Raw genomic sequence first — 21192 nt, 5'->3', positions numbered from 1 at the left:
TAAATTCAGTCATTAACAAGGGGAATCTAAACCAACTAACTCAATGACTTTGGCTCTGTCAGATGTTTGAGAACTAAAGGGTAACCTAATGAGTACAAACATGCACTGACACTCAGCTCAATGTGTTCTATGATCATTGCTTATCTTGTCTGCTCTGTCATTGCTTTGTAACACTGTACATCTGTACATAGACGGGGCCGGGATGTGACTAAATCTTACAATATTATTTAATCGGATGTAAATGAATACATCTTGAGCCTTCTGAGGGGCGATTAAACTGACATGGACAGTAGTAGAATTTATTTTAAGAACATTTTACTTAAAAAAAGGAGTATATTTACATTGAGTTGTGGCCTAACACTACCTTCAGACTTTTTCCACCACAGGAATAATGTTAATGTTTTTTAGTGTTATCTCTGTAACAATATAACTTTGATGTATATTAACAAACAAAGCCAGAATAAGTGAATGGTAAAGTTTGTTTCAGGCCCTTCAGTGGAGCCTTAACTGCTAGAATGAACTCCCAGAAAGACATTTAGCCCGGCCCCTCCCGATGCTGTTGTTGTATATTGCTTAGCGCTAACCAGTGCTAAAACCTGTAGGAGTCTGCTTGTCTTATACTGTGTTTGTCTTGTCTTGTCCTGGCTGTTGTCCTCCTTGTTCTCGATGCAGTTCTGAAGACAGTGCCCTTTACCGCCCGCACCGCCAAGCGCGGCTCTCGGTTCTTCTGCGAGCCCGCCCTCAATGAGGAGTACCATTACTAAGCTTGTAGAACTCTCTCTCTTCTCTAAGGTTGCTGGAACAAAACGTTTTCTTCTTTATGCCTCTCTCTCCTCCTCCCTTGCATGCCTCTGGACACATTTCCTCCCTTTTTTAAACCGTCACACACCTCCCCTCACACTTTTGGACCCAACTGTGCACCGAGTCCGATCTCATGGTTTTTGCACACACGCCTTTGTGTGTGTGATTGCGTGTGTTCACATGTTTTCTCCCTCCTTACAATGACTTGGTGTCGGTATAACAGTTTTTTCTGCCCACCTGCATGAAGTGTGACGCCTCATTTATCATTTATTTTTTATCAACCATGGCAAACCATAATGTCACAGAGGAAACGGTCTCCAAGGTTACTCTTATCTGCACTGACAGGAGATTCAAATTAGTGTAGAGTAATTTTTCTCATCAAGTGCTTAGCTGCATACTGCCATCTAGTGGTCACTGATTGTAAACAAACACATACATCAAATAATATACAGTTTTCACTGGTTAGATCCAATTTAATAAAGCGTTTCTGTATATATATTATTCATGAGTCATAATCTAGATGGCAGTATGACAGATCTTCCAAGTGCCTGTGGCATTATAACTTGCTTTCCTGTGTGTTTTAATGATAAATGGATGTTTGTTATCAAATATCATTACTGTTACAGCTTCTCGCATGCTGATTGCTTCATCTCTTTCCCACAATGCATCCCTGATCTCACTGTTAGCCCACACGCTCTGCCTGCTCCTGCTGACCGCTCACCTCACTGTGATGAGGCTGGCTCACCAATACTCTGCATGACTTCTTCATATGAATACTCACTTACATTGCAGCACTCTTTATGTCTTTGGTATCTCTTTGCACTGTGTGTGTGTGCTACTAACCTGCAGCCCGGCTTCCACCTGTTTATAGTCATTACGCATTAGTAATCCATTCCTCTGGAGGCTTGCATGCTTTGGTTGGGTTTTGGTGTATCTGCTATTGAATGTAAGAATCCTGCTGTTTGTTTCAGTTCACATCTGCCTTGTACTGGGAGTTTGAAACGGGCTCTTTCTCTGGCCTGCTGGTAGCGCCTCCGCAAAGCAGCCTGAGTTTATAACACAGAAAGAAAAGATAGAAGCTTTGATCCTCTACTCCTTCCTCTTAACACTCTCCTACACCCCCCCGCCCCCATGCAGCCTGCTGCCCCTGCTTTGCTCTCACAGTGCTGTCTTAGCAAAGCCGGTGTGAATATGTCGGGCTGACATGCTGTGGTCAGCCTCCTCCTCCTCCATTTCTAACCTCCACTTTGTCTTCTCTTTATCTAGCCCTAAAGAAGAATAATATTACTAAATTTCCCAATGTCCACTCGAGGGTAAGGAACTCGTCCAGTAGCAAACCTGTAGTGGTGGATGTGTCCCAAACCTGGCAAGCATCCCTTTATTACCTCCCTTCTTCTTTTACTGTCTTCTCAATTAGGACCCACATACCTCTACCCTCTCTTTCACTCCTTCATAACAGTAAACTTGAATGTCTAACGTTAAAAATAGCTACTCTTTTCAGTCGTTTATTCATCCTTTTTACGATGAAGGTGCATCTTGGGGTTTCCCCAGATGCATGGAAGGTTTTCTACAAAGTCAAAAACCCTAAGCCTGTCTCCGTGGTAATGCACAGAGACAGCTGACCTGCAAGGCCTTTTCTCTTCTGTGTAGAACTCATGCTGCGTTGACAGACAGGCTGCCAGCACTCTGAGCATGTTGGCTCATCAAAACACCTCAACAAGATGACTGACAGCTCTTTTATCCACCCCCCACCCCCCATCCTACCCCCCTTCTTCCTCCTCAGATTTGAGGAATCAGCCTTACAGGCGAGCAGACGCTGTGCGGAGGAGTGTCAGGAGACGCTTCGATGATCAGAACCTGCGGCCGCTCAACAACGAAGTGGTCGTGTGACGAGGGAGACGTGCATGTGCTGGGGGGGGATGTGTAAGACAGGATGTTGGATGTAGAATGAAGGACGAGAAGTGAAAGATGACAAGTGTAGCAACCATAGAGATGAGTATGTATATATATTACATAAGAATGATTCCATGTCTGTGGCGTAGCAGCAGCTTTTCACCATGAAGGACTGGGACGTATGGGACTGGATTGAAAGTGTCTGGAAGGTTGAAACCTTAGACGAGCAAAGTGCCTGAACTGATTTTGTGGGCTAATGTCACGCCGTCTTGTTTGTCTGATGACTGTTTTTTTTAATATTTCCCACTTCGAGCAACACCACTTGACCTGGCTTTAATTTGACGATGTGTGAAACTGGACTTGCAGTGGCCTTAAGAGCCACGTAAAGAGATGGGAACGTAATGTAGAATGTATGGGACGCGCTCCCTTTAGCTGTTACAGATATGACATCTTTACGTGTTGGGTTTGATGCTCTGTTTCATCGCGGTACATTCCGGTGCTCTTTTACAATACGATGTGCTTAACCTGCACTCTTTCTTATCTCATGAGGTTTTTCCAACTCGGACTAAAAGTGCTGATGATCAGGCCTAAAAGAGGTTATCAGAAAAGTAATTTGTTTTACTAAAGTATGAGAAGAGAATGAAAAAGTAATCAAGAGAAGAGAATTTTACATATCAGGCAGATGCCGACTTCTCGTCCATAATTTGTTGAAGTAAATGGATCAAGATTGAATTTGTCGATCTAAAATCAATGAGTGCTCTCATAAACTCTACCGTCCATTTTAAATGTTGCATTTCTGTAGCAGCACAGCAGTTTGTCTGGTTTCTGGGACCAAGTCAGGAGTGAATGAGCCTGTAAAGCAACATTGAAAACATTTTATACCAAACGTAAATACTGCACAATATGCTGAACCCTGTCTCATTGTCATAACTGGACTTTGCATTTCATCTCTGTCGACTGTTTTTCTTTCTACAAATCGATTATATTCCAGGCTACTGTCTACTCACTATTGTAATTTTAATGTATAGTATTTAACCACTGAAAGGATTTCTTTAAGCTCATGTTTTCATCTAATGTGTGTCTGCGGTCAAAAACAAGTACTCAACACAAAGTAAACCTAAATGTACAGATATTTTGCTACAAACCATGTTTTCTTTTTACCTAATTCACATTACCTGATGGTTAATATTGTACATATTGTTTAAACAAAAAAAGTTTTCATTGCTTTGTGCTATACAACTTGAATGTTATTTTAACTTATAGTTTTTGTTTCCATTTGTTTGTATATTTAATTAAGCCAAATGCAGCCGGACTCAGTAGTGTTGAATCATCTCAAATCATTACTTTGCTGACTGGTGTTTCACAGGAGCCTCAACTTCAGATACAGGAACATGCAGCACGTTCTGATTTCAAGTGTTGGTACATTAAACCTCTTAATCATAAAAGAGGTATCTAAAATAAACTTGTATTGGTCAGCTGGTTTTGAGGCTCAGTGACTGCCATCATCTCCACAGAATCACGTGCTGCCGTTCATCTCCATTTTGTTTTCTTCACTGTCTGTAATAGCGACATCTAACTGGATAATACTGGCATGTTTTATTTTTTTCACCAGAAATGTATTTTAGGCAGTTTGTGCTTATGTCAAAATAACTTTTTTTTAAAATAGGTGATATGAGATTTCCAACGAATATGATCAAATAAACTATTTACATTGAATATAAAACTGTTTACCCTGGGTATGATTTTCTCCTTTCTGAAATGATGTGGAATTAAGGGAAAGCTACACAACATGACTTTCATCCTGAATAACACATACTGGAGGGTTTTTTATGTGATATGCCTGACTCATACTTCCATATTTGAGCCTTTGAATGCATTTACAAAAATAATCATTGAACCAGTATTTTATTGCATTTCACGACAATATTTCCATTTGAACAGACACTCCCATTAAAACCTTAATGGACAACTCCGCTGCAGTTAAGACCAGATCAAAAAAACGGTTTAATTATCTCTGAGGATGAATAAGAGATTATGAAAGATATGTTGTCCTAGATTAGAACCTATTACTTCTCCAGGCGAAGAACAGTCAGTGTGACATTCAGGATATACTTTTAATTGAGTATAAAAATGATTGGCAATGAAAAACATGTACAGCTACAATCAACTAAAAAAAACAACTAACGAAAGCAACAAAAAGACAACCTGACAATGAAAGGTTGATCAGCTGATCGGTTTCCTGAACTCAAATTAGTCACCAAATAAGCTAAAGCTCAGTTTCGCACACCCCATAAATACCGGAGAGCGATGCAACAACTCAGTCCCCGGACAGTCAGGAGCTCAGAGGGGAATGCATGTTGTAAGTGTACCAATACAATGACACGTGATCATCAGGGGGCATCCAGCTGCTCCAGTAAAGTTCTCCTCCTCTTCTCCAGCTCTCCTTCACTCAGCTCGCTGCCTGACGTATCCCAGCCGCCCTGAACACAACACACAGACTCAGTGAAACACAAACAATGACTAACTGGTGTAAAGATGAACGTTTGGGAGTTTTCACACGATCATAGTGATGACCTCGCCCATTGGCTAACACCATACATGCTTTACGTGGTCACAACAACAGCTATTCAAATATCACTGTTAGAAAATACTTCATCCGTTTAGGAAACCTACCTCCTCCTTAACTGGTTTTCTTTTAGGGGACTTCTGTTTAGAGTCCGAGCGAGGTTTCCCTCGGGACTTGTCGTTCTCTTTATCTTTCTCCAAGTCCTTCTCCCGCTTCCCGTCGCGCTCTCTCCCTTTCTTCTCAGTGTCAGTGTCTGGTGATCCCTGGTGGTTAGAGTCACCATTAGTGCACAAGCATACACAACGTACACATACATGGAAACACAACACATGCACTTGGGAGTGGTTCCTTACAGACTTGTGGCGCCTCTTCTTTCCCTTCTTCTTGTGCTTCTTGGATTTCTTGTAGCTTCTCTCTGGTTAGAGGCACAACATGTCAGTAACATGTCAGTAACATGTCAAAATGCTGCTCTTCTTCCATCACTGAGGAAATGAATATATGGGAGCTTTGAAAGCCACTCACCAGATTCTCCAGAAGATGAGCGCTCAGAAGGAGACTTGGACTGCGACCTCTTTTTCTTCTTGTGGTATTCATCGTCCTCAGACTCTGAGCCGCCCTGTGGAAACATGTGGAGACATGAGGAACCGCTTCAACACGTGTATTCACGGCATTCTGTTTGTTATTCTACAGTATTGTTGTTTTATAGTTATTTGTTAATGTAACCCAATTTGTGTTCTTTGAAATTGAAAAGGATATCGCATTGTGTTTGTTACTTTCGTTGCAGTCGTAAATGTCTTAAGTGTAATTTGGCTTGGCTTCCTATTTATGGACATGCTTTTATTTTGAAGGAGAGTTAGCGCAGTTGACAGGAAGTTGTTGTTACAATGGAAACAACGTGACAGAGATTAATGGAGAAAAAGTAATATCTAGTATAAAGACTGAGAAAGTAAACGATAACGTTTATGGTTAAGTGTTAGCACCGAAGAGGCAAAAGCTCTGACGTTGATATTGGAGATTTCAATAAATTAAAAAAAAAAAACGAAAAGAAAAACTAATATCCGAATAGCGAAATTGAAACCCGGATAGTACTCCAACGAACGGATATTCGGGTACAGCCCTAGTGGAAACATGTGGAAAAATGAAGGTGGAGGGAAGCACAGGTTAATGAGGCATGAAGAGGAGCCTGAGGGGAAGGCGGAGGGATCTGTGTGCGCGGCGAGGACTAACCGATCGAGAGCGGGAGCGCTTCCTGTGGTGCTTCTTGGACTTCTTGGAGTGCTTCTTTGTCTTGGAGTGGTGGTGTTGGCATTCATGCTGTAGAAGAAGAGACGGGGTGAAGACATGCCTTGGTAATAAACATTGTCACCAAGATGATTCATTCCCACTGCCACACACGCACCTCTAAGACATGCATGAAGTCTTTGAATATCCTCTTCCTCTCCGACTCCAGAGTCACGTCTTCGAACGCAGATTCCTTCAGGAATCTGTCTCGGACCTGAAATCATCACAGATCATGATCAGTAAACCGACCTGATGCTATGACCTATGACCTGGTGCTATGACCTATGACCTGGTGCTATGAGCAGTCTATGCAAACTGAATATTAAGGAGAGCGATGTAAACACAAATCAGCTGGTGCTTTAAAGCATAAGAGTCGTTCCATAGGTCTTACCCCCTCCCACGTGGTCTCGGGCTCCAGGGGGGGGGTGGCCAGCTTCAGCATGTTTTTGAAGGTTGCTTCTTTCCTCTTCATCTTCCTGGCCTCCTCCTTCTCTCGCTCCCTCTCTCTGGCTTCAGCCTTCTCCAGTAACTACAAAGACAAAGATTGGAAAATGAGTTCAACTAATCAATTCTAAAACAATACAAGTTGGAAAAGCCTCGACATAACAGAGAGGTGAGTTTTAAGCATCACATCCAAAGACAGAGGTAACCCATGCTCAAGATGAAATATTAAGCTTTTCATGAAATAAAATACATTTTTCTTACGATAAGTTGTTCAATACTTTTCCTGTAAATGTAATTGTTTACCAGCCTCTGGGTTCTTCTTAAAGGTCCCCTATTAAACTGTTTTTCATCAATATGTTATAGGTCTCAGATGTATACAAAACAACTGAAGTGTTTGGATCCAAACACCAAACAGATCGTGCATTGCAGCATCCCATAATCCCCTCTGTTCAAGCCCTGTTTCAAAAGTGCTGATTCTGGGTCTGTTACTTTAGATGAAAATAAGGAGCCACTCCCCACGCTCCTCTGAGAGATATTTGGTTAAAAAGAACACAATAGTGCTCAAGGAGGAGATTCAGGTGATAAGGTCGGGGGGGGGGGGGGTTACCTTGGTTGGTGATTGGCTAATCGTTGCACAAGCCAAAAAATCATTATGACATCATAAAGTAGCAAAAATCTGATCAGCTCATTTTCAGACAGGTTTTTATAGAAATGGATCAGGACAAAAAAAGAGGGAATCTTTCCGTATCTCTTTACGCAGAGGGGACACATGTTTATGTATAAAATACATGAAGAAGTGGATTTAGCATAATAGGTGACCTTTAAGGAGCTACAGGAGAAACATGTCAGTCTTACACTGTTGAAAGCCAGCTTGATGTTCCCTGCGTCCAGCGTGGTGGCTCTCTTGTCTGAGCTGATGACGGAGCCAAAGTCCTCGAAGCTGGTGTTCACCTCCACCAGGAAGCCTTTGTCCTGGCAGCGCAAAGGAAGAGGGACATGAGCAGGTTGATGGACCGAAAATAACAAAATATCTCAACAGAAACCCTGATGTGAGCGGATGTGAAGGGGACAGAGATAAAGAGGCACACCGATCTTACCTTCAGAATATCTTTGATGATCCTCTTCTCGTCATGGTAGCGCGCCTTTAAGTCTTCCACATAGAATTTGAACAGATCTAGGGGAGTGGAGCCTGCGGGACAGAGGAGGAGTCTCACTAAACAGGAATGTGTGTGTGCATGGTTTGGTTTTGTGTTGAAATATAAAAACAAATGTGAACTGAATGAAAATAACAATCCACTGTAGTGTTCATACAGTATTTACATGCTGTGTGTGTGTGTGTGTGTGTGTGTGTGTGTGTGTGTGTGTGTGTGTGTGTGTGTCCTACCGGGCTGGCCCAGCATGTTGGCGAAGCGGATGTCAGAGCTCAGGGTCGGGTACATCTCCATCCAGGCGGACATGGAGTGGAGATGACCGTGGTCGTGGAGCTCGTCCAGGAATTTCTGAGAGAAAACAACAAAATGTAAATTCAAGACAGCAAATGAAAGAGAATGGAGGTACAGACGGGAAGGGTCCATTCTGTGAGGTGGATTTAGATTATTATTATTATTATTGATCTTAAACAGCAACAGAATACAGGACTATGTAAGATTGAAGCAATTATGAACCTTTGCACGTGAGAAATGTAACATCTAAATGAAATGGAAGGAGTCTCTTTCTGTACATTTCTCAGCAGCGGGGCATACTACCTGTTCAGCCTAAATGGGGCCATCATTTATAAAATGAACATTTCAAAAAGACTCGACGCTAACGATTGAGACCATAAAGTCATTAGGAAAATGTTAACTGGAGTAATATATCCAGGGAGAAGTTGAGTGGGGAAGGTTTAAGGCACTTTTTCATTGGATTCACTTTTAAGACCTGAGGGTTGGTGCCTGACAGCGACTGAACTTTAGTGATTAGTGCCCCCTATAAAACGCGTCCACTGCTGAACAGCGTGCTATGAACAGCTCTGAGGACAGTGAATATATCTGAGTCAGTGCAGAGTTGTTTGGATGAACACAAGTTACAGGCAGCCGAGCATCAGCCTGTTTCCAAACGTTTGGCAGCGCACCGTGTGAATGAAGGACACGAAGCATGCACTTCTCTGACTCACTGACTGTCAGTTTGAGAGAGCGTTAAGATGCTCAGGTGTTGACCCTCTGTTCCCCCTCACCTGGAAAGACTCTCTGTTCTTGCGCTGTCGTCTCCTCTCCCTGAGAAGAGTCTTCTGTTTCTCCTCCTCTTCCTCCTTCTCCAGCGCCCGGATGTGCTCCTCAAAACAAATGAGGGCGTCCTCTTTGTCCATATCTGTCAGCGGGGAAGCACACCGTCAGCAGGGACAACTGGGAGAAGTTTAAACACGGAGCCAAGAGAACTGTGGTGATTTGAAATAAAGTGAGATAGAAAGCTCTCGCTGTCTCAGTCGCTAAATAAAGATTTGTATTTGTGCTCTCGTACTCTGCAGCTCCTCGTCCTCAGCGAAGGTGGGGTTGTCCAGCAGGTACTGCTGTGCCTCCGACCAGGTGGTGCTGTATGTCACGTTGGCCATGTTGTCTAGAATGTTCTTCAGAGCTTCCCAGTTTCTCTTTCTCAACTGCTTGGCTTGCTCCTGGAAACATGTTGTAGAGAGAAGCAGGATGTTAATGGTGCCATTGTTTACAAAGCCCCGAATAATAAGGAATAATAGTACAACATTATGATGAACATGAAGGTGTCATCAGACTCTGAGGGAGTTCAGCCTCACCTTCTCCTTCTTAGCAAGGTAGAACAGAACGTCTTCGTAGATCTCCAGCCTGTCTCTCTCCGGTACGCAGCTCCACACCTCCTGCTCATTGAACATCTGTTCTGCTTTCCTAGATAGCAGACACACAAACACTCAACCACATGAGGGCAGCATTTCACAGGCCAAATGAACACATCTGTTTGATGCAGTGCAGGCCTGAACACGCAGGCCTGAAAACACACACACACACACACACACACACACACACACACACACACACACACACACACACACACACACACACACACACACACACACACACACACACACACACACACACACACACACACACACACACACACACACACACACACACACACACACACACACACACACACACACACACACACACACACACACACACACACACACACACACACACACACACACACACACACACACACACACACACACACACACACACACACACACACACACACACACTTCATGAAGTTGTAGATGAAACCTCTCCGTTGCCTGTATGTGTGTCATTCACTGGAAAAGACCCTGAGCCCCAACATCAACAAATCACAGTGTTCATTAAGTCCATTCTCTAAAGGAGCAACGTTATGTAATGTAAACAGCGTGACAATAGCTAACGGGTCAAAGCATTTAAAGAGGAAGCGTGCTGTAACTGCGTGATGGAGGACCCATATTTGACCTTTCACCGACCCATCTGCATAATCATAGAGACCATCCAGCCAACCACTAATCAATAGAGAAAACCCCTCAGTGAGATCATGGCAGTCCTTACTTGTATCTGGTGGTGGAAGTCATCTTGTCGTGGTTCTCCAAGAACCTCTGGAAGGTCTCTTTGGACTCCTTGTATTTAATCCTGGCCTCTTCCTTCTCTTCCTTCTCCGTTTGGACTTTGTAGGCATTGAACGCCTGTTTCTTCTCACTCAGTTTGGGAAGTGCGCTTTGACAAGAAAAGGGAGATTTTAAGGTCAGATTGGCATTGTGTTATTGCCTGCTTTTGTAAACAGCATGAACTGGTCCCAGGAGAAAAGTGTACCTGTAGCGAGGATCATTGATAATCATTTTCATAGCCTGTTCCCAGGAGGAGTTTGAGGACACACCCTGAAAAACAGAGAGTACAACTCAAGATCGTGATGACCCTTACTCTTAAACTGGCAACATGTTACATTCCCAACATATTGAAACGACAAAAGGGGAAAACTTTTGAATTGCCCTTTGTTAGAAGAAGAAAGTAGGGCAGGCAGAGGAACAATCAGCTGCTTCATCTCATGGCGGTCAACACATTTCCTTAATGACTAATAGATGGCTGGTTAAGAGGTGTAGAGAGGCAATCATTCAAAGTGCCACGAGGACTTGTGTGAGGGCCTTTTCTGCCTCTTGCCTCTCAGGGAGCGACTCCATCCATAATCAACTGATTCCAGCGCACGCCTCTGTCTTGTAAAATTGCCACAGTTATTCTAACTAGGGCTGCACGATATGCTGTGTCGTGACGATAATCGCGATATTCACATCGCAGGACGCAGTCCAAAAAAATGTTTAGGACTTGCATATTAAGTAGGCAAATTAACTCTAACACGTCATGTTACAATTATTTTGCTCCTTGCTACAAAAGGAAAACTTGCGCAGCTCTCAGGTCAGGGGTACTTGAGTGACTGACATGCAGGCTCTGCATGCACAGCAAACCACCAATCACAATCAAATCTCCAAAGCACACGGACCCCGTGATTAAAGGTAAAAACACTGAATAAAGTCGTTTCATGTGTTTCTCCAGGGCAGTTCGGCGCTGCTAACCGAGCTAGCTCAGCTTGTTGCTCTGATAACTTAAGATCCAGACGTCCGTGACTAAAATCCTTCATCCGGTTAAATATTGTTAAAAAAAAGACCAATTGTATAGCATTAAAGTTCAACAAAGGATGGTCTGCGGGGGAAAAAACTGTCTTTTCTTCAATTCCTGTATGTTTTCATATCGCAGGTGGAACAAAATCGCAATGTCAGTTTTTTCCAATATCGTGCAGGCCTAATTCTAACGCACTCAGGCATGCCACCTTCTCTCACTGTCTAACCCTAACCCAGCCAGCCCCTTGCCTTTGATCCAATAAAGCTAATCATAAAGACAGAGCCATTACCATCTGGAAGGAAATGGCAGCAAAGAGGAGAGCTTTGTGCACAAAATGAAAAAGAGCCTAAATATAGCAGCGTTGGGAGGTAGGTGGTTCGAGGCCACCTTGCTGCACAACACATCCACAGCAACAGGAGGGGGGGGGGGCTTAACAACTGAGCGGAGACCTCCCAAGGGCTCATGGGGAGGGGGGCACAGGGATTAGATCTAGATCAAACTGTCTAGTATGTGCTGGTAAACACACCAGGCGTGGAGAGACTGACGAGATCAAAAAGAACCTTAAAAACAAGCCTTCCAGATCAAAATCTCTTATTTCTTTAAGAAATGGGTGTTTGTGTCCTTCCCACTGCAGGTACCCACCCCCACACTGCATTACTCCTCTACACGGTCACTGCGTGGCCTTTGGCTCTCCCCCATGTGACGGCCGGACTCACCTTCTCCTTCAGCAGCTCTTTGAACGCCTGCTTGGCTTCCTCTTTCGTGTTCCATTTGTACGTTTTCTTCTGAAGCTCTGGTCGTTCTTCTTTTATGACTTCAACGCTGAGTGCAAAAGCAGATGTTAATGCATTAACTCAGACGTGTTTGCATCAAGCATTTAAGACTTTACGCATTCATCACAATGGGTTGAATGGATTTATGAGCCACAGAAATAGACCTGCTCATCCATGACTCCATTACGTGGAAAGAGTGCTGTGCACATAAAGCCAGAGCCATTATGTGTCTGGGTTTGACTTGATGATTATGGTGTCTGAGTGCTGGAGACAGTATCCGTCTCTTTACCTGGCTGTGAGCTCTGTGTTGGCGGAGGGCTCAGAGGGAGCCACAGGTGCGTCTGAAGTCTTGACCTCAGCTGTTTGATGCATGGCAACCTGAGCCAATAGCTCCTCTGAGACCGCTGTTGCAGCTTCCGCCTCCATTATGGTTGCCATAGCGGCTGCATTATCTGCAGGAGTTGCTGTGGTGCCAGGAGCCATGGCCTCTGCCGTGCTGAAATCAAACCACAAAGGGTCAATCCACACCACATGATGGGAAGCGGAGCAGGACAAAATAGCTGACGGGCATTTACTACATGAGAATAGAAATCGTATTAATAATCAATTTAAATGTTTAATATTGTAGAGGGAGAAATAAAGTTCAATAACCGCTGTATTTGTTGTATATAATACATAGTGTAGCAGCAGTAAGGAGTAACCAGTGGTAAACAGGAAGTGCTTACCCATTCTCCTCTGCTTTGATCATAGCTGGAACAGACAAAAGGAGAAAGCTGTTAGGGTACTTGTTTCATTTCAAAGTGTACTGCAGATAAAGGGAAATGCCCTGTATGTGTGCTTCCTGTGTCTGTACATCAATGATGCCCACACCCCCTATAAACAACCATTCATCAGGTCACTGCCTTTCTAACTACAGGGTTGACATCAGAGAGCCGCTCTTTACCTTCCAGATCCTCCAGGTCTTTGGGTTTGGTCCATCTGGACTCCTTCGTCTGAGAGTTGTAATAGTAAGGCTTCCCTACGTCCGACTTGTACTCCTTCCAGGGGCATTTAGACAGCATTTGCTAAAAGAGGACAAAACAGAAGAAACTTATTTGAGGTATGTTACAAAGCACAGAGATAACTAGTGTGATGCTGTGATCCATAAGTTCTTCTATAACCATTTTATTACAATAGACATGTGGAATATAATGAAATGTCTCTGATTCTGGAAGTACATTTGAATGAATTATCATAAATGTACAGAGTTGCCAACAAATAGACAGATAGGATTTCAATCTGTAAAACATTTTGTGAATGAAAGAGAGTAAAGAAAAGGTTCTCGGAGGAACATTAAAAGATGTTATTGGTGTTGTGCAAGTGAAGAGTGTTTGTACCTCTGCAGGAGATTTCAGATCTTCCGGTTTCTCCCATGTGGACTGCTTGGTTTCTGTATTGTAAAAATAGGTCTTCCCATCCAGAGATTTGTGTTCTGTCCACAGGGACTTCTGACGGGGACAAACACAATAAATAAGTCAGTGCTTCGGTGTTACAAAAAGAAACAAAGCAGGCCCAACCTAATATTGGTCAACTGTTTTTTTTTATATCTCTGTCTCTTATATATTTGCGCAAACCTTCTTTAGCTGATCTTCATGTGGAGATCCATTTGTGGTACTCTGCAGGGACAGAATAAGTGATTACAAATGTTAGACTGGAAGTAATGATTACTATAAATACATCTGAATTGTTAAAACGATGTTGCACTTACAGCTGTTCCAGGTGCAGCAGCTGTGAGGATACAAATAAATAGATACGTCAGACGCTGTTTTTTTTTTAATGAAGGCAACATCCGCAAGAAAATGAATTCTAGGTAAAGTGACACAAGAAGGAGCTTACCTGCGGAGTCAACACCAGGCTGTGGAAAAGACCATTTTAATTAGTGGATTATTTCTTCAAGAAACACTCACAAAACTAGAAGTTGGCATCGACGCGTCTCCAACACTGAATGATGAATTCGGATGGGATAGCAGAGTCATCATTCACAATTCACGGCGACTGACTAATCTTTCATAATTACAACGAAACTCCACACCCTCGAGATGCGAATATATAATTGTGATGATCAAGTAGATGTCTTACAATCTCTAAAATGGCCTGGATGTTGTCACAATAAATAAATCAGATTGCTCATTTACATAAATTGTTAACTCATCAGAAACATTTACGTGTGTTTTATTATGTTTAGTAAGTCACAACGAAACCAAAGCCAAAACTAAAAGTGACAGCAAGGAACATATTGTACGCAGGTGTTCATTTGAATTTTTATCAGCCACTTTATGCAATTTTGTTCTCTCGTTTTAAGGAATGACATCAATTCATGTCTAACTTGGCGGAGCAGATGATACGCTGAGTGTTTCACACATTGTAGTGTATTTTGAAGAAGTGTGAAACAGAGCACTGATGGAATAAGGAGGGAGGATAGTTACCGGTCCCGTTGGCTGTACAGCCGCAGATGGCATGCGAGGGGGCATCATCATCCCTGGCATCATGGGAGGCATCATGCCTGGCATCTAAAAAAAGAAGTACCATGAAATATTCATCTGGCATTTCCATACCACCCAGTGCAGGGAGGGCATTAAGACCCAGCGTGAGACAGGCAGGGTGTCGGTGTCTGAGTGGAGGAACTGGGGAGGAAGGTGAGACTGAGACAGAGGCTGCCGTGCTGATTTAATGGTGTGATGCCACAGCTTGCAATCTGTGAAGCAGCAACACACCCATCCTCTCGCCACCTTTCTAGACTTGTTCCTTGTTCAAACAACGCCCCCCCCCCCCACACAAAATCACACCTATTTATATGCATTACAGGACCACATGTGCTTGCTATGCAATCTATCTTAGTTTTAAAAATAGAATAATTACAACAACAAAAATGTGACTAACTGAATGATGTTCAAAAGAGGTCTCTGAGTGCTAAATTAATCAGCGACAACCATCTTCTCTCAACTGATGTTTGTCATGCTGAATTAGCAGTGCAGAATTATATTATAGTAACCAAAATATGTTGAAGGAACTTTACTTTATAACAACTAGGATTTGTTTTCTGTTTATTCTTGACCACTGACTTTCAGTTATGATCGCATTGTGCTCACCAAAGTAATAACGAGATCCCGAAAAATGGGGGTTGTAAAGTAGAGACGTCCATTTTGCCAGGTAAGCTGCCATTTTCATTTAAGAAAGACGAAAAGTGAACCAACCGACAGTAATGCAAGTTAAAATCCCACATTGCAAAGGAAAATCCACGAGTGCACAAGGACACCAGCCAAAAGTTACACTAGAGAATCTTTAACCGCCAACCACAGACTCACTTCATCACCAATTGTCTTTCTTCATTAGAGTGATTACACCGGTCATCTGGCTTTTTCATTTGAAGCACAGGTGGTAGGCCCTTGTTTAACTCATGAGTACGCAAACTACTTTTGTTGGACAAAATATTGTCCCAGATATAAATTGCAATAAATGGTATTACTCTCATTTTCAAAACATTTGATATAATGATAATAAAGAAGCGCAAGTACACCCATCAAAATAACAATAACCTTCTATTTCACAAGAACTTTTAAGTAGTATGTAAAAAAACTATTTAGATTTATAAACTTAAATAAATAAGACTACACCATAAAAACAATAAATAAAATGCACTCTAGCTCTGTTGACAAATACTGCACATGAATAATGAATGCACATTTGGCTAGATGGGTAGATCAGTCATATCCATTCATCAGAAGATGAGTCCATAACGTTAGTATCCTGACAGGCATCATTAGGAGCGGGATACATTCTGGTGTGGGAGAAGCAGCAGACACACAGGCCATCTCTCTCTTAGAACTAACAAACCCAAACTCAACAAAACCTACAAGCTTCCTCCAAGACTCACCTGTCCCATTGGTGGGGCCCCCATTGGTGGCATTATACCAGGAGGCATAGGAGTCATGCTGGGCGGACGCTGTCCCATGGGAGGCATCCCGAGGGGTGGGTAATGAGGCGGTATTCCTGGTGGTCCCATCTACACCAATGAGTATCAGAAGAGATGCATTAGATTACATTAAACATGAATCAAGACCTTTAATATTTACCACTCTAAGTTCAAAACTCTGTATGACGACTGGCAACAAGAGGTGGAAAGCTCATTGTCAAAAACGGTATCTGTCACTGACTTACAAAGGGGGGGGGGGGGGGGGGGGGGGGGGGGGTATCCTTGGGGGGGGGTATCCTTGAGGGCGGTACACCCGGATAAGGTGGCGCCTGGCTCGGGCCATTATTGGCGTCCGATGATGACTGTCATTAATAAGAATCACCACATAGAGTTAGTGAACTCAAATGTGTCTTTACATTAAAAAAATGTTGGCAAATTAGATTTGTTTGCTACAATATTTCAGTTGCATATTTAAGATAATAATAACTATTGGTCATAACATGCATTACCTAAATAATAAGGTTAAGAAATGTAGTATTATTCCACATTTTTATAAACAAATAATAAACACCTGTCAGTACAAGGCTGAACAACTCAAGAGCACCAAAAAAATACAGCTTCCGCAAATACCATTGGGTGAAACACCTCTCAAAATCAGTTTGAACTAAATCTCAACAGTATTGGTTGATGAGGATGTGTGTGAGTTGGCTGAACAAACGTATTCACGTGCAAAGACCTATGATATATATTTCAGATTGTATGATCCTTAGACCCGGAACAAACTTCGTAAATATCGGGCCCAAACCTGTTCGTTTAAAAAAAAATCAAGGCTGAAAACCTTGATTTTTTATTGCTGCTTTTCCAGAGGTTATTTAACTATGTCTTATCATTGCACTTCAGAAACTTCTTGCAGCACAATCTGTATTTATTTTTAAAACTAATTTTAATCTCTATTATGAAATATTATTTGTTCAATTTATTTCGTTTTTAATGCTTATGTGTTATTGCCTATTTAAAGCAGATTGAATTGCCTTTGAGTTTGATATGTGCTATACAAATAAACTAACCTTGTGAAAAAGTTTTATTATTCAAGCTCATATTGGACTTCATTAAGGTATATGGAACTTTATATAAAATGCTGTCCAATGTAACACAATACCACGAATTATAAACGTTACCAGAGAAACTCCAAACTTATCATTAGCTATAATGTTAGCAGTGTTTGTGAAACAGAAGATGACTTTTGAATTTGTCCATTTTATTTGGCGTAAATCTCAATAATAACAAAACAGTTTTGTTGTATAAAATAACAAAAACTCATAATTGCCCCAGAGTGATGCCCACTTGTTAGATAACTGCAAGTATAAGATGCTGCTCGTAATGAAAGACTAGACTGGCTAACTCCTGGAGAATAATAGTGGTTTGTGTATAGCTACGTGAGTTACGAAGCTAGTTAGCCAACTGTTCAGTTAGCTAAACACTTTTTTTAACCATTTGGTTTAAGTTTATGAACACTGTTAGACGTATTTACAAATAATATAAATAAACCAAGCTTATAGACATGTAAGTGATGTCCACCTTTATTTTATTGTGATACTAGTTCCAGGACATAGTCGGAACCATGATGATATGTGTGTGCCGCTATATTAGCTCCGCGCTAACACGACATGCTAACCTGTGATGCTATAGGACGTTAAACATTATTATGGCAACATGAAGAAAAATAGACGGTAATGTATTGAACACGAAATAACAACATATACATTTCTCACAGTTACTGGCTTTTAATTTACTGTAAATACGCTATTTTGTTGAATGAATTGTACTCACCATGTTGACGAGGGGTATGGACCTCCGAGAAACTTCTCAACAACGAGCCCAGCGATTGGTTCAACTAGCTCCGCCGAAGAGAGGTCAAAGGTAAACACTCCGCAGCTTCATCCTGCGTCAATAATTTGCAGAAATGCGCAATCCTGTGACCATGCTGTTTTGGTTTCAGAATCAGAATCAGAATACCTTTATTAGTCCCACAGAGGGGAAAAGTACATAGTTACAGCAGAAAAAGAGCCACAGACAGCTTAATGTTACATAATGTTACATATGTTACATGTGTTACATGCATTAAAGTACTAAGTTATGATATAAAATATTATAAAAAATAAAAAAAGTTACATAATTTTCTAAATACACATCCTGAAACAGTTCTTAGGATTTAGCAGCCAGGTGTATATTACACAATTATTAACGGCATATATATATATATATTGCACATATAGCACATATCGCACTAGTTGGATGAGTATTTAACTGCAGCAAGTTACACAATTTGCAAAATACACATCTTATAACAGTTCTAAGGATTTTAGCAGCCAGGTATATATTACACAGTTATTAACGGCATATATTCAGAAAACAATCAAGATTCCCCTGAATTAAATTAAAGAAGAGCTTCGAAACAAGTCCTTTAAAACCTTATAGAAATCTATGTTTTTATATATATTTAAACATTTGTATACTTACTGCTTCATGTGTTTCTTGCAGGATTTATTTTATAGATACATTTATTTATTTCATTGACATACTTAATTATTTATTCATTGAATATTGAATAGAATACCATTGAATAATTAAGGTCCAATAAAATCAAATGCAAATAAAATTCAGATCTAGTCAAATTAATTAATAAAACATTTTTCAAAATAGAAAGATCCCCGTTGAGTGGACAGCAGATTAGACTGTGCTTGCTCTGGACAACTTCCAGGTGTATAAAACCACTACATGTTTTTAAAGCTTGGTTGGATGCTACACAATCAGATGCTGTTGGTACCTATACATGTGGATAGATATGTAAATTGTAATCCCTGTAATTTTTGTTGTATGATGTCCTTTTGTTGTTCTGTTGTTTATGTTTTTATGTCTTCATGTGGAACCTACTGCTGCAGGTCTCTCTTGAAAAAGAGATCAATGATTTCAATGGGATTTCACCTGGATAAATAAAGGTTTTGAATTTTAATTTGAGGTGTAAATGTGTGTAACAGTGAGAATGTGATCATGATGTTCCTTCCTCTCAGTAAAAACCTCCTTAAAGCCCTAAAACATTAACGTATTTGGCTACAATAGCCAAATGCAAATACAATTCAGATCTAGTCAAATTAATTAATAAAACAAAATAAAATCACTATTGTATACAATAGCCAAATAGGGCAATTTAATGGGTACAAAGAGGTGTTTTCTGTCCAGACTAACAAGTACATGCAGTAGTCTTATACAGCTTGAAAATATCATTTCCATCATCTTCCATTACAGTCATGAAAAGTGTACCTTTGTACTGCGTCATTAATAATGATGGAACAGTGTCACATTGTAGCCTATTTCTTAAATGTCAATATGACATTTTATGTTCTCCCTTATTTGCAATCCTTAAATGACATACTCATGATACAGAATTCTTTGCCAAAAAAGCTATTCTTTATCCTGTTACAATGAATCATTTTGTTTCCTGTTATTTAAGCTCTTATCACAGTGGTCCATTTCTGGAGCTGGAGTAGCATGGTGTTCAGACACAGAAAAATTACCTTGGTGTATTGGGGATCATTTGGAGAAGTGGTGGTGATTTTCCAATTATTGTCTTCTGTGACACAGTTCTCCTGGCACTATATAGCTGGAATGATTCCCAATGATGGTGGCAAATTAGAAATTTATCAGTCTACTCACTTTTCTTTCCCCTCTTTAAGTGCCATTCAGATGGCAATCATTCTTCCCCTGTTGTCTTGCTCCTGCAGTCCGGTCATATAATATATTTTTTCACACAAAACAATTGGGTTAAGCAGTAGCTCAACCATTATGAGGGTTATTCAAACAGAAAATTAGCTTGATGGCCTATGAACAAATAGATTTCAGTTTTTTGCTATTTGTGTTCAGTAGAATCTTGGATATATTATGTGACTGCATGTATTCAAGATGTGTTTACAATGGAAAGCAGATATTACAGATGTGAAGCTTACCTATAAGCTGCTCTGTGTTGTTTACCGTGGTGTTGTCCCTGGGATTCAAAGTGCTATTGGAGTGTGAAGCATGCAACATAGCGATGGGAAACAGATGAGGCCACTCTCGAGGTAGACTGCAATAAACTCTGATGTATTTACTGACAAGCGGAGGAGAATTCCCTATCCATTCTCTTAACAAGCCTAAAAGACAACAAGGCGACAGCGAGGGGCAGTGATGGATAGAGCTTCAACATAATGATGGAAGTCAGTCAACCACAGAGCATCACTTCTTTCTTTAGGGAAACAAACAAACAAACATAAAGCAAGCCATGAATCAGCGCTGTTGCATATGCAAATGTTTTCAGATGGACTGAATGATTAAGAAGAAGGATTATTTAAAAACATTGTTGAACGTTAAGTCTGTTGGAGAAAAAACTGAAATGCTATAAGTGCATGTTGTTTAGGCCTTTCAGTTTTAGAGTGAGACCATTACTCCAAAACGTTGTTCCTCTTAGGCATAGTTAGTATGCTAATTTTTGATAGTTTTTGATGTTATGACAAACATTACATCAATCAATCAACCAATCAATGTTTATTTATATAGCCCAATATCACAAATGTTACATTTGTCTCAGTGGTCTTCACGTATTTGTACAGAATATCAGTATGACAACACGACACCCTCTGTCCTTAGACCCTCACATCGTACAAGGAAAAACTTCCAGAGAAAACCCAGAGAAAATTACCATCGCTTCATCATTAATTGCATAATGTCAACAGATGCAATTCTGACCTCAATAAAACACGTTTTCCAAAAAATGATTTAGAAGACATTTTAGATTTTAAATAGTTAAAATCA

The 21192-nt window shown here is 41.0% G+C and overlaps 2 protein-coding genes across 5 annotated transcripts in view; one reads left to right on the top strand and one right to left on the bottom strand.

The window, feature by feature from the left end:
* fmnl2a (formin-like 2a) overlaps window positions 1-4417 on the top strand; it is a 46414-nt gene extending 41997 nt beyond the window's left edge. The window contains exons 26-27 of one of the 3 annotated variants that reach the window (XM_079666836.1): window positions 673-792; window positions 2585-4417. In XM_079666836.1, the coding sequence (XP_079522962.1) occupies window positions 673-764 (92 nt within the window). In that variant the 3' untranslated portion in view covers window positions 765-792; window positions 2585-4417. The other 2 variants (XM_079666835.1, XM_079666834.1) reach the window with 2 other exon arrangements.
* Window positions 4418-4582: 165 nt separating this feature from the next.
* prpf40a (PRP40 pre-mRNA processing factor 40 homolog A) lies at window positions 4583-18319 on the bottom strand. Of its 2 annotated transcripts, XM_079666502.1 has the most exons (26): window positions 18178-18319; window positions 16309-16437; window positions 14861-14944; window positions 14271-14289; window positions 14143-14162; window positions 14009-14050; window positions 13772-13882; window positions 13339-13459; window positions 13121-13145; window positions 12685-12891; window positions 12339-12444; window positions 10822-10886; window positions 10561-10725; window positions 9768-9876; window positions 9482-9632; window positions 9198-9331; window positions 8370-8484; window positions 8083-8174; window positions 7841-7957; window positions 6933-7070; window positions 6660-6755; window positions 6488-6574; window positions 5783-5876; window positions 5614-5675; window positions 5368-5523; window positions 4583-5174 (listed from the first exon to the last, which is right to left on the bottom strand). In XM_079666502.1, the coding sequence occupies exons 1-26, from the start codon at window positions 18178-18180 to the stop codon at window positions 5085-5087; spliced, it is 2538 nt and encodes an 845-aa protein (XP_079522628.1). In that variant the 5' UTR covers window positions 18181-18319; the 3' UTR covers window positions 4583-5084. The 2 variants fall into 2 exon arrangements, with proteins under 2 accessions (XP_079522628.1, XP_079522627.1); XM_079666501.1 differs by having other exon boundaries at window positions 5368-5675.
* Between the last annotated feature and the right edge of the window lie 2873 nt (window positions 18320-21192).

This window comes from Notothenia rossii, assembly GCF_949606895.1.
Source record: "Notothenia rossii genome assembly, chromosome: 2".
Lineage (NCBI taxonomy): Eukaryota > Metazoa > Chordata > Actinopteri > Perciformes > Nototheniidae > Notothenia > Notothenia rossii.
This window is presented reverse-complemented; position numbering and strand designations above follow the sequence as displayed.